The following is a 13263-nucleotide window of genomic DNA, read 5'->3' as shown; positions in this document are numbered from 1 at the left end:
TGTTTTTTCATATTAACCAGACTACTAAAATAAAGAAAACATTTTGAGATATAATTTATTGCGCGATATTGATATGAGAGGGAATATCCTTATGAAGAAGAATCTTATGATTATCATTCTGCTAATTACCACACCCCACAAAGAGGAGGTCGTGGGGCTAAACCAGGTTGTATTGATCCTGCTGCGGTCCATTTGAGTGTGGTTTCTATAGAGGGTTTGGCCCCATATCAGAGTGTTTCCAGAAGATTTCTTGCCTTATACCCCGCAGAGGGATATTCTGCCTGCCTGTTTGACCATCCTAGCAATAGATGGTCCACACCATCTGGTAAGCGTCCCTGCTCACTGGGTGTGAAGTGTTACTGTCGCCCCAGCACCATCCTGTCCCCTCAGAATTTTCTTCTGATTCAGTCTGATCTAAGGTCAACTCTTGAACAGGCCTCTGCTTGATACTCAGAATCAGAGATTTCTGCACTCAGAAAACACGAAGGACTCCTGTGGCACGAGGACAAGATTTTTGTTCCTGAGGGAGCCAGACTCCAGGTCCTCAAGACCTTTCACGAACACCAGCTTGCCGGCCATTTCGGGGTCCATATGACATCTGAGCAGATGGCCTAACCTGAGGCAAGATTAAAAGAACTTTGTAGGTTCCTGTACGACCTGTGCACGAAATAAAAGGAAGTTGCACGCTAGCTTGGGGTCTGTTAAGACCATTGCCTGTCCCAGACCGCCCTTGGAAGATGCTATCCATGGACTTTATAGTTGATTTACTGTCCTTCCCATGGTTTCTCCACTATCCTGGTGGTGGTCGATCGTCTATCAAAGATGGGTGACTTTCTGCCTCTACTGGGTACTCCCCTCTGCCATGGACACAGCACACGCCTTTATCAAGGAGATTGTAAGATTACATGGCCTGCTGAACAGTATTGTCTCTGACAGAGAAGTACAATTCACCTCAAGGTTTTGGAGGGCTCTCTGCAAAGCTTTGAACATTGAAGTCTGCTGGTCGTCTGCCTATCATCCGCAGAGTAACGGCAAGACAGAGAGGACAAATCAGAATTTAGAGCAATATCTCTGTTGCATTTCTACCTTTGCTCAAGATAACTGGGTAGCCTTGCTCCCGTGTGCCGAATTTGCGTACAATAATCCTGTACATGCTACCACCAACCAGTCTCCATTCTGGGCGAACTATGGATTCCATCCGTCATTTTTGCCTAATGCCATTCCAGAAGCAGCAGTACCTGCTGTACAGTACAGATTAACCTTTATTCAAGAAAACTTGCAGGTTCTTAAAGAAACCATACAGAAATCACAGGAGGACTACAAGAAATATTATGACAGGAGGAAGAAAGGGAATCCAGTTCTGAAGGTAAGGGATAAAGTGTAGCTCTCTACAGCGAACCTCAAACTGTCTTGCCCTTCTCGGAAGCTGGGTCCAAGGTCATCGGTCCCTTTGCAATCAAGAAAGAGATTAATTCTGTGGCCTTCGAATGGTCCCTGCCGAGCTCTTATAAGATTCACCCAGTCTTCCACGTTTCACTGCTCAAACCAGTCACTTCTGGCCCCTTTTCTGGATGGGAAGACCCACCTCCACCTGCAATCATGGTGGATGAAAAAACAGAGTTTGAGGTGGAAGCCATCCTGGATTGTCGAAAAAGGGGAAGACAAGTCCAATACCTGGTAAAGTGTAAGGGTTACTCACCTGAAGAGAGCTCTTGGGAACATGCAAATAATGTTCATGCCACTAAACTTCTGCGTGAATTCTTCAGAAAATATCCAGAGAAGCAAGCACGCCTGGTCATCCAGAGGCTGCCCCTTGCGAGGAGGCACGGTCAGAGAACAATTCGCAGAAGAACTGGCATGCCTAGCAAAGGCCAGCAGAATCGCGGATTGACAAACGAAAATTCGCCAATGCTAATGCTCATGTGCACACGGGCAAGAATGGTCAGGAAGATATATTCTCCAGTGCACATGAGCATATGGCAAAGCGCACGCAATGCGTGACAGACTCTGGCACCCAGTGGCCTATTTAAAGCCTGCAGCAGCAACCACTAATTGCTGGATGATCTTCAGCTCCCCTGTGTGTTCCCGAGTTCTTGTTCCTGCTATCGAGCCGGCTTGCCTTTGACCTGTCATATCTCAATTCCTGGCTTTGACCCTTGGCTTGTTCCAGTGACTCCGCTTCTGCCTGCTGATCCGTGTATGACCCCGGTTTACTCCTGACTCTGCTTGCTGCCTTACTCCCGGCTGATCCTCTGTGTATGACTTCTGGCCTGGCTCCTGACTCTGCTCCTGGCTCTCCCTTCTGTCAAGTCTCACCCGGTACTCCTGAGGAACTCCTGCCCAGCAGTGCACCCTGCTCGTCAGCCACCATCCAGCGGACATCTCTTCATCACTTCAGCCTGTCGCAGCTGGCAACTCCTGCTTCTATAAGTATAGCACTCCCTGTTACCACCTTCAGGGGCGCTCTGCACTTAGCCACAAGGGAAGCCCTCTCAGCTTATCGGCCTCTGACCAGGTACGTGACACAACATTACAGGCCTTTTCTATGGCGTGGAGTCTGGGTAAGGCTACCATATTTTTCAAGAGCTTGCACCGATCTGGTTGCATAAAAAGACCAAAAAAGTTTAAAACTACCTAAGCTGCCAAGATTGATTTCTCTGTATGGGAGAGGAGGTCCAACACCTTAGGACACTAACAAAAACTGACAGCTCACAGAGTGGGGGAGGTTTATAGGAAAACACCCAGGGGGCAAGTCCTCCAAAGCTTTGCCAGTTTTCAATCCTGTAAATAAAAGGTACCAACCTATAACCCAAAATCTATCAAAGTTGTGCCCTGTACTGTGCAATTATGATAACGGCATTCAGGGTATGCGAATACCAAAGTCCATAACAGTCAGCTTATAAAAAAAGATTAACAAGTGCTGAGCTATATAATATATATATTTATTTATCACACACACTCACATACACACAGTGATATAAAGTCAGAATTCCAATATTGAAAAATATGTATCAAACTAATTAAAATAAAGTATCACCACGTGTACAGTGTGAATGAGTTGACAAAGTAAAAAAAAGTCCATATGTGACATCAATAAAGAAAACGTCCATGAATAATACAAGTGTATTAAACTTCAATATTGATAGAAGAAAAGCCTTGTTGATCCAACTAAGAAATCACCCTGGTGTGTAAGCCCCCACCGATAGAGGTTTTAAATGCGCTTACCAGATTGTGTGGACTCAAATGCTGTTAACATTGAGTCAGATAGACATCAGGAGAATAAGCTCTCCCACACTAAATGCTGTATGGCAGGTTCAACATCCAATTTCACAACAATCACGGTGAAACTTCTCTTATTTAGTAGGTCAGTCATCATAAAAGTAAAAAAAATCTCCACATAGTGTAAAACCATTGAAGTAGTATTTATTTAAAAAAAAAATATTGCACTTACGTCAAGCAGGAATTAAGCAGGCATATCATCAAAAAATCCAGTAGAACTTGGTGTAAGAAACTAAGTGGTTAGATGAGCGTCAACAAGGCTTTTCTTCTATCAATAGTGAAGTTTAATTCACCTGTATTATTTATGGACATTTTCTTTACTGATGTCATATATGGACTTTTTTTTTCACTTTGTCAACTCATTCACATTGTAAAGGTGGTGATACTTTATCTTATTTTGATTTGTTTGATACGATACATATTTTCCAATATTGGAATTCTGATACGTCACTTTATATCACTGTTTATAGATAGAGCAGCACTTGTTAATCTTTCTTTGCTATTGCACAACGACATGTTGAGTTGTGGTGCTTGCAGCTGCTCAATTTAGAGGTTAATAGCGCAGTATATTTCTAGAGATTATTAGTCAGCTATTAAATCCAAGTAAATGTTTAGATTACATTTGAAGTGATTCTAAAGCATATATTTTTTAAACAACAAACTTGTTATACTTTTCTGCTCTGTGCAAAAAAATTGCACAGAGTGGCCTTGATCCTCCTTTTCTGAGGTCCCCCGCCGGGGCTACCAACTCCACCTCTTCTCGGTGTGACCCCATAGGTGGCTGCTTCCTAATGTGGTACACCTGCAGGCTTAATCCCGAGCTGGCCCGGCTCCACCCCGCCCCCTCCGCACAGGATTTGGCCTAGAGCAGTGGAAGTCATTGTTAAAGCCTGTGAGAGAGGGGAGAGATAGCAGAGCCACTGCAGAAGGATACAGCGCTGGATCAAGTGAGGGCTCACACAAGTACAAAAAGGGGGAGAGGGGAGGCGATGCAGGTACTGGAACATTTTTTTTCTTAATGCAGGGAATGCAGTATAGATAAAAATGTTTAGGCTTTAGAACCACTTTAAATATTTCCCTTACAAAGAAAAAGGTGCCTGTCTTTTTACACATAAAACAAACAGATTGCACATTACATGCTCTAAGCTAGTTTCATTTAAAAACAACTGCAGCAATGATTCATAAGCCAGTTCTGCAATATCAGTTCAAGGTCAGTTAGAGATTTAGGGATTTTAACAATGAGTTTTCAGTAATTTTAGTAACTGGTTAACTCATAGCAATTCAGTTATTTTGTTATATGAAATGTAAACACGCGGTATGAAAATGAACCATAAAATTTGATGATACTTCACAGAATGGGATATATATGCACTAATCCCATCAAACTGCAGCCTTCTCAAATCCATGTGTACACTTTCAGCTGCAAATTGTGGCACCTGCTAGAAGCAGGGAATGAAACAAGGTGTTTGATCTCTTAATCATTGGGCAAATTCTGACATTTCTCTCATAGAAGTAAAAATCTGCATTTTTTTGCTAGAAAATTACTTAGAACCCTAAAACATTATATATTTTTAAGCAGAAGTCTTAGAAAATAAAATGGTGGGTGTTGCATTTTTTTTATGTCATACAATATTTGCGCAGTGGTTTTTTAAGTGCAAATTTTTTGGAAAAAATACACTTTAATGAATTTTAGTGAAAACAAACACAATATACTACCCAATTTTTAGGTAAAATATAAAATATTATGTTCCACCAAGTAAACAGATACCGAATATGTCACACTTCAAAATTTTGCACGCCTGTGGCATGGTAACAAACTACAATACATTAACCACTTCGGCCTCAGCAGCGTACCCATACGTCGTATGGTTGAAGGGGTTTTACTGAGATGATGCCTGTATATATTTTTTTTCAGGTGGCAATGGGCTTTAATGTAAAAGCAATCCTAGTGGCTAATTAGCTGCTGGATCACTTTTACAGGCAGCGGAAGGGGGTCCCTTCTCCCGCCACCTTCCCGGGCTCTCCCATTCCTCCTCCGCTGGCTGACCATAAAGATGACCGAGAACCGGAACATCCCTGATCATCTCTACGGCTAAAAAAAAACAGAAGAGATGAGTAGTTTGTCATTTCCAGTTTCAGCACAATGTAAACAGGCTGTTACTGGCCTGCAAAAGCATCGGATCAAACCAATCTTGGTTTGACCTACTGGTTTTAAAGGCAGAGAAGAGATCTCTAAGTAAAAAGTACCTTTCACTGCCCATGTTAACACAAGGGATGTTGTTCATTCTTTGGTAAAGCAATAAAGTTGATCCTAAAAAAATAAAAAATAAAAAAGGCACAGTGTAAAATAAATAAATAGATTAAAAAAAAAAAAAAAGTAAAGCGCCCCCGTGCTCACATGCAAAAGTTAACGCACACGTCGGTCCCACATGCATAGGTAAACAGCGATCGCACCACACACAAGGTATCATCGTGAACATCAGAGTGAGAGCAATAATTCTAGCACCTCCTGTGTAAATCTAAAGTGATAACTTGTAAAGGCTTTTAAAACATCACTTATTGTTAATTTAAAAAGCTGGAGTTTGGTTCCAATCTACGGGCGTCTGCAATTTTAAAGCGTGGCATGTTTGGTATCTATTTACTAGGCATAGCATCATCTTTTATATTTTAGCAAGAAACTGGGTATATTGTGTTTGTGCACACTAAAATTCATTAAAGTGTATTTTTTTCCAAATATTTTTGTTTAAAAAAACGCTGAGCCATTACCGCTTGTCATAAAAAAATTGCAACATCCAACTGTCCCGAAATATCCATAGCCAACGTTTTAAAAGCCTTTACAGGTTATCAGTTGTGAGTTACACAGGGAGGTCTGGCACTAGAATTACTGCTCTCTCTGATGTTCGCAGCGATACCTCACATGTGTGGTGAGATCGCGGTTTACATATGCACCTACGTGTGCAGTCACACTTGCACGTAAGCTCGGGGGTGCTTTAATTTTTTTTTTCACACTGTACCTTTAATTTTTTTTTTTCGATCACGAGGGATGAACAACATCCCCTGTGATAGCATTGGCAGTCACAGGTCCTCTTTTTGGAGAGATCTAAGGTCTATTAAGAACTGCCTATATTGCTGCCTATAAAGAACAATACCAGGATCATGACTGTAGCTGCAGCCCTGATCATGGTATAACCACTTCCACCCGAGACCATATATATATATTAGGTGGTTAATTTCTGACACAAAGATGCTCATGGGCAAAATTGGGTTAATTTACTAAAACGTGAGAGTGCAAAATCTGGTACAGCTCTACATAGAAACTAATCAGCTTCCATTTTTTTTTTTTTTTTTTTAAACAAGCTGAAGTTAGAAGCTGTGAATAAATTTGCTAAGGCTCCATTCACACTTGTGTGACGTTAATGTTAATCCTCAGAAGTTGCATGAAAGTCGTAACTGAATGTTACACAATGCAACTTGTGTGCAACAGTTGTCCATTATCACTGTTCAAAGCCAAAGTCTTATTCAAGTTGCACCCATGCAAAGTTGCACCCCAAAGTCGGCGCAGCTTTGGAGTCGGACAAGTGTGAATAGGGCCCAAAATGCACATTATGAGCTCTATTGAAGTTAGAAGCTACAAGGAAATATACTTGTGAACTTTTGATCACTGGCATTCTTGGAAACATTTTACACACCAAAGGGGCAGCTTTAAAAGGTGGATGTGATGGCAATTCTTCCCATCAGGCTTGTGCTTACACACACACAGCTCTTTAACCCCTTCCCACTCACTCAGGCGTCCTTTTAAAAGGTTCTGAAGGGGTGGGAAGGATTGTCCGTCATGTAACCTCTGACTGGCTGTCACAGTGGTCACAAGATCGGGAGCCAGTCTAACCAGCTACCAATCACTAGTGGGGATCGTGAGCTGTCTAACAGTTTGGGCTCTGTGCTGGGAGAACGCAGTGCGCACTCTCTCAGCACAGAAACTTTGAACGCATAGTGACGCATAAGTGCAGTTTGTGGGCATTAAAGCCCAACGCCCACTGTTTTGCCACCGCACATTGCGTAGACAGCAAACAGTTTGAGGATAATTTTAAATCAGAAGTTTAACTGGATCCTCTGGTGTTATTTCCCTTTTTTTTTTTGTGCATGAATAAAAAGTGTAATTTTAAGCTGTTTATACAAGTTACTAAATTTCTCAACATAAAAGCCACATAAAGATTATTACTCAAACCAAATAAAATTCTGATTCATTAACAGATGCCTGATCACTACTTGCCCTAGGTATCTCCTATGAAAAGCAGATATGTAATGTCAAGGTGTAAAGCGAATACTAGGACTCAGGTGGCCACAGTTGCTGATTATACACATTAAAATTCTTTTAAGTAAGAAGAACAGCATGGCTACGATGAGCTACAGCCCACACCAGTATTCTATTGTGTGGAGAGGCAAGGACAGCAACGAGAAATCCATTTAAAGGCTGGAGTTACGCAGAGAGATCATTTGTGCCTTGATTGATCAGGCTGTGTTTGCTGTAGTCATTGTAGCATATATTAAGGGGGGAGTGTGCAATTCACTGGATGTTTGTTGAAAACCCACAAACTAGTAGATTTGATTGGGTGGTGGAAGACATTTCACATTTCTCCATCTATAACACTTGGTTTTGGTCTCTGTTAGAAAGCCTTTTTTTTCACCACGAACTTGATTTTATATATGTTTTTTGACACTACTGGTTAGAATAAAGCAGCATTTACATAATGATATTCTCTTTTTACTTTGGATTTATTTGGATTCATTTTACATATTGTTTTATTTAGTTACTTATTCATTCATACACATTTATTTTGGTGGTGCTGTGTCAGAAAGGACATGCCAATATCTAGACCAGGGGTCTCCAAACTGTGGCCCAGGGGCCAGATGTGGCTCTTTGCAGTAGGGGCAGTATCTCCCCCACCTGTGACCCTGCTACCCACCTGTGCCACTATCTCCCACCTGTCCCGCTGCTCCCCACCTGTGACACCCCACCCAGCCAGCGCCTGACAGCAGGCCACGACCTGCACACATATGGGATCCGCCCACCTCTCTACCCTCCCCTACATCCTTGCAGCCGGTCCGCTCTGACAGCAGATGCCTCCTGTTAAAGATGGGCTGGGTTGTGACATGTGGTCCGGGCCCCTTACTTGTGTAACGGCTGTATCCCCCTGAGGGCGGCCCAGGCTGGCAGCATATAAATATTAGCTCTTTTTTTAACCTAAAAGTTTAGTTATGTACATAAATGAGCAGATAAAGGAGTCCTTTTCTCCTTTTAATATCACTTATCATTTCCCATTTTCTGTTTTTATATATAGTCTGGTGCTCCAAGACTAATTTCATTAATGGCCCAGTTTATTATTAGAGGTTGGTTTCCTATGATCGGTTACTGGTGGAGTTTTTCATTTTTCTTTCCAGTACCGCATTCACAAGTTCTAGCGGGGTAAAGGTTTTCTTTCCCTCTTCCAATATAGAGATCTTTGAATCTGCCTGTCCGAGGCTCAGAACGAGGTGTGGTTCCAGATGTATATTTAAGTGGTGAGTCAGCACGCCGCCCATGCCCCAGGATGACGTCAGATTGTGACGAAATGCATTGGAAGAAGGGACATGCTAACATCAGCGCACTGCTCAGATCCGGAAAGGACGGGCAATCACATTAGTCGGCTGGCTTTTTTTACACATGTTGTTTTATATGCTCTTATAAGTGCAATACTGTATTTTTATTAGATGTTACATTGTTCTCGATCGAAATTGGCCACTTTAAAACCGGTTATAAAGACTCAGACCACCAGCTTTGCTCCACCTAATATCGACTCTCCAGGCAAAGAGCTGTCATCTGACTCCCTGGTTGAGGACAAAGGCCCGGGCTGGGTATTAAAGCGAAGTTCCACCCCAAAGTGGAACTTCCGCTTTAAGCACTCCTCGACCTCTGACATGTCAACTGTAATTTTTGGGGGGAGGGGAGTGTGTACCTTCTTTTTAGTGGGACTTCCTGTCCCACTTCCTCTTCTTGGCCGCCTAGGTGACTCCTCCTCTCGCCCTAGGCGGCCCCTCCCTGCTAGCGATCTTCTGGGACACGGCACAAATCACAGAAGATTGCCTGACCAATAGCAGAGCGCAGCGCCCGGCCATGAAGCCATAAGCTGTTATGGCCAGGTGCCCACATTTGCTATGACGGCGCTGCGGAGAGAAGCGAGCCTCTGTGCGCCCGCATCGCTGGACCGTGGGACAGGTAAGTGTCTGTTTATTAAAAGTCAGCAGCTATACTTTTTGTAGCTGCTGACTTTTAATAAACCAAAAAAAACGGGTGGAACTCCGCTTTACGGTACAAGCACTATATCGCTTGCTATCTGGTAAGCATGCATTCTATGTGATGGAGGGATTGCTATGTTATGTCTGTTCACCATTGACACTATGAGAAGACTTTGCTAAGCGATTTGCCAATTTTTTTTCTCTTCACTTTCAAGAGTGATACACATAATTTTTGCTTTTCAGAGATTTGTTTGTTTAATTTCACTACGGACGTATTTTCGGTTTTCACTTTCAAGAGTGATATACAATATTTTTTTTATTTAGTTCATTTCACTACGGACTTTATAAAGTTAAATTAGCGCAGCTCCCATTTTTTGTTTACTTAGGTATTTAGCGCAGTTTGCTCTCCATTTACATAAATGAGAGCTGGAGGACTGGAAATGCCAGTCCAGTCCTAAGTTAAAAAAAAGACATGGTGATTGTAACACAAGGTTGTCAGGGTTTCTAAAAAAGAAGCCAGGCCACCATTCCCTTAACTAATTAATGGCTAGTGCTGTAAAAATGTGATACTTGAAACAAAGGATGAACAATTTCCAGCCGCTACCAGCTACTGTGTACTCACCTTCTGTATGAAGCTCTCCACTTTGTTCTGCAGACCCCACCATTTAAATTTGATAGTCACCAGCTTGTAACAACACATATGAGGAATGTCCATCCGCTGTCCCATTGTTTTCTGCAAGAATCAGTAGAAACAAAAAAGTAAAGGACCAGTTGTGACTTTTACTTGTTGCAAGCCAGTAGCAATAAAGATGAATACTGATGCCAGAGGTGCCAATCATACTCTGACGCTTGTCGTCACGGACATAAAGGTTGCGTTGGGACCAAACTACATGCAGCAGGCCAGCTCGGTAAATCTTAGGGCAGCTGCATTTTCAGAGGCTGTAAAGTTCAAAGTCGTTTCAGCGACCATTAACTCACACCCAGATGGTTTCTGACACTTAGCCATTTTGTGTACAAGCTGCTGATTACATCCACAAGGCATGTAAATATGGTAGCTCCTGTCTTCTTGCTTTCAGTTTGTTGAAATGATCTCCGATCACTTCCACAAGTATGAAGCCTGTGTCCCTGTCTAGCCCATTCCTGTGCACAATGCAGAAAGCAGTGTGGTGCTTACTCATATTAGGTCCCTGGCAGTACAGACCCCCCTTCTCCACTCTCTGCAAGCTCTCTGATTCAGCAATCAGTGTGCTTGTTGATCACAACCACAAAAGTCTTGTGACCAGTGTGTCCCTTACTGTGTAGTCCCGGTTTGTTCATACCTCGTCACCACTGCTCTGTCCTTCCCTTGTCTATTCCTGCCAGTAGCTAAACTGCACATAAACCCAAAAACAAAAATGTAACGAATCACAGCTACACATACTCCTGTCTTATGCTTGCCATACACTAGCTGAAAAATCATTAGAAAATCTGTCATTTAGACCGTTCGTTTCTTTTTTTGTCCAGCTAATGGGCACAAAACAGAAACTCGGTTTTAACTTTTTAGAGCCAAAAAAATCAAAGGAACAGGTATACAAATTCTGGCGAATTAACGATAAATTGAAAGGTTAATGTGTTTCTAGTCCATTAAAAATGGAACTGTTTGCACTGCGCATATGAGACAAAATAGACGAAAAACTGATTTATGTCCAGTGAATGATTTATCGATCTAAAGATGGTCATTACATGATGGCACCATTGTTTGCTCTTACGGACAATTTTTTCTATAATAGCCAGCATAAGGGTGGCTACATTCATTCCTCTACTGCATCTATGGAGGCACAATGAAGTTACCCTTATACACCAGCATTGTCAATCAGTGGAGGCTTACGTGTTTGATGGAGTAGTAGATTTAGATGGACTTTATGTTAGTGACCAACAATGTAAAACCATAACTGCTAACACTTTTTAATGAACATTTTAAGCAGTTACAACAACTTTCATTCTGACATTTTTACATGATTAATAAAGGTTTGTCTCAACCCTCTAACTGCACTACTAGACAGCTTGGGCTGTTTAACCACCTCAATAGAGGGCACTTACACCCCCCTTCCTGCCCAAGCCAATTTTCAGCTTTCAGCGCTGTCGCTGTTTAAATGACAATTGCGCTGTCATGCTATGCTGTACCCAAACAGAATTTTTATCATTTTGTTCCCACAAATAGAGCTTTCTTTTGGTGGTATTTGATCACCTCTGGGGTTTTTATTTTTTGAAAAAAAAAAAAAAAAAAGACCTAAAATTTTGAAGAAAAAAAAAAGTTTTTCTTTTGTTTCTGTTATAAAATTTTGTAAATAAGTACGTTTTCTCCTTAACTGATGGACACTGATAAGGCGGCTCTGATGAGGTGGCACCAATGAGGTGGCACTGATGGGCACTGACGATGGGCACTGGTAGGCGGTACTGATGGGTGGCACTCATATGCAGCACTGATGGGCGACACTGATGGGTACTTATGGGTGGCACTGATAGGTGGCACTGCTGGACACTGATTGGACATGGCTGATCACGTGATAAAGAGCCTCCGTCAGAGGCTCTTTACCAAGATTGGTGTAGCGGTGACAGACACACTGCACCACTGATCACAGCCCGAGAGCGGTCGCTCTGGGAGGATGTCATATGACGCCCGCCCAGAACGAGAGTTGCGCCGCCTGGCCGTCATTTTACGGGCGCGAGGCAGTTAAGGAAGTTGAAAAACAGATTTACAGGGGGACAAAAAAACAAAAAACAAAGACTGCTCTGTTAAAGGGGTTGTAAACCCTTACAGACCACTTTTCCCTACAGGTAAGCCTATAATAAGGCTTACCTGGAGGCACTGTAAATATCTCCTAAACCTGCACGGTTTAGGAGATATTTATCATATACGCTTGCGCCGACACCATCGGCACATGCACACTTTAGAAAGGGCACGATCGTGCCTTTTCTATAGGGCCCGTGCCGTGACCGTAGGCTCCCATGCGCATGTGATATCACGCGACTTCAGCCAGCCACAGAGTCGGAGTCCACGGCCCAGGAAGGAAGAGGGGTGAAGATGGATGCTTCCACCAGCGGGAACATTGCGGACTTGCAGGTAAGTGCCACATAATGGGCTAGTATGCGATGCATACTAGCCCATTATGCTTTTACTTTGCAGGGGAATAAAAGAGGAAGCAAAACCCATCAGGGTTTACTTACTCTTTAATGCTACTGACAGACCGTATCATACATGTCATATTTGATTTTGACGATAGTAACACTTTAAATCAAATTAGCATATATCTCAAACATACAGTAACAAAATGGCATCCTAATAAACAGCTTGCACTGGTCATATGGCACCATGGACCTACGTTTGTGTATGACGTGTTATGACATAACATGCTATAAGAAAATAGAATTAAAATTACCTTCCAATCAGGAGCTAGTGGTCCTCGACCAGTTTTGATAGACTTAAATTTTGCTGGATCCTCTTCTGGCTTATAATCCTGAAATTAATTTCATCACTAAATGCATTAATGACAACAGGCATGTAATTAGGAATTTATAACAATATATTCAAAGCAAATGTCACTCGTGGAAAAAAAATCACCACAGAAATGCTGTCCTATAAGATTGACCAGAACATTAAGGTGCTATTTTTTACATTTTGAAAGGTGTAAAAAAAAAAAAATAAATAAATAAATAAATAAAATGCAAAGT

At 42.1% G+C, this 13263-nt stretch overlaps 1 protein-coding gene across 1 annotated transcript in view; it reads right to left on the bottom strand.

Moving 5' to 3' along the window:
* The window catches only part of PITPNA (phosphatidylinositol transfer protein alpha), a 104201-nt gene that overhangs the window by 11839 nt on the left and 79099 nt on the right, over positions 1 to 13263 (bottom strand). Inside the window, exons 8-9 of the mRNA XM_073616636.1 lie at positions 12972 to 13049; positions 10175 to 10285 (exon numbers count right to left, since the gene is read on the bottom strand). Coding sequence (XP_073472737.1) covers positions 10175 to 10285; positions 12972 to 13049 — 189 coding nt within the window. The remainder of the gene's footprint in view (positions 1 to 10174; positions 10286 to 12971; positions 13050 to 13263) is intronic.

Source organism: Aquarana catesbeiana, linkage group LG02 (assembly GCF_042186555.1).
Source record: "Aquarana catesbeiana isolate 2022-GZ linkage group LG02, ASM4218655v1, whole genome shotgun sequence".
Lineage (NCBI taxonomy): Eukaryota > Metazoa > Chordata > Amphibia > Anura > Ranidae > Aquarana > Aquarana catesbeiana.
This window is presented reverse-complemented; position numbering and strand designations above follow the sequence as displayed.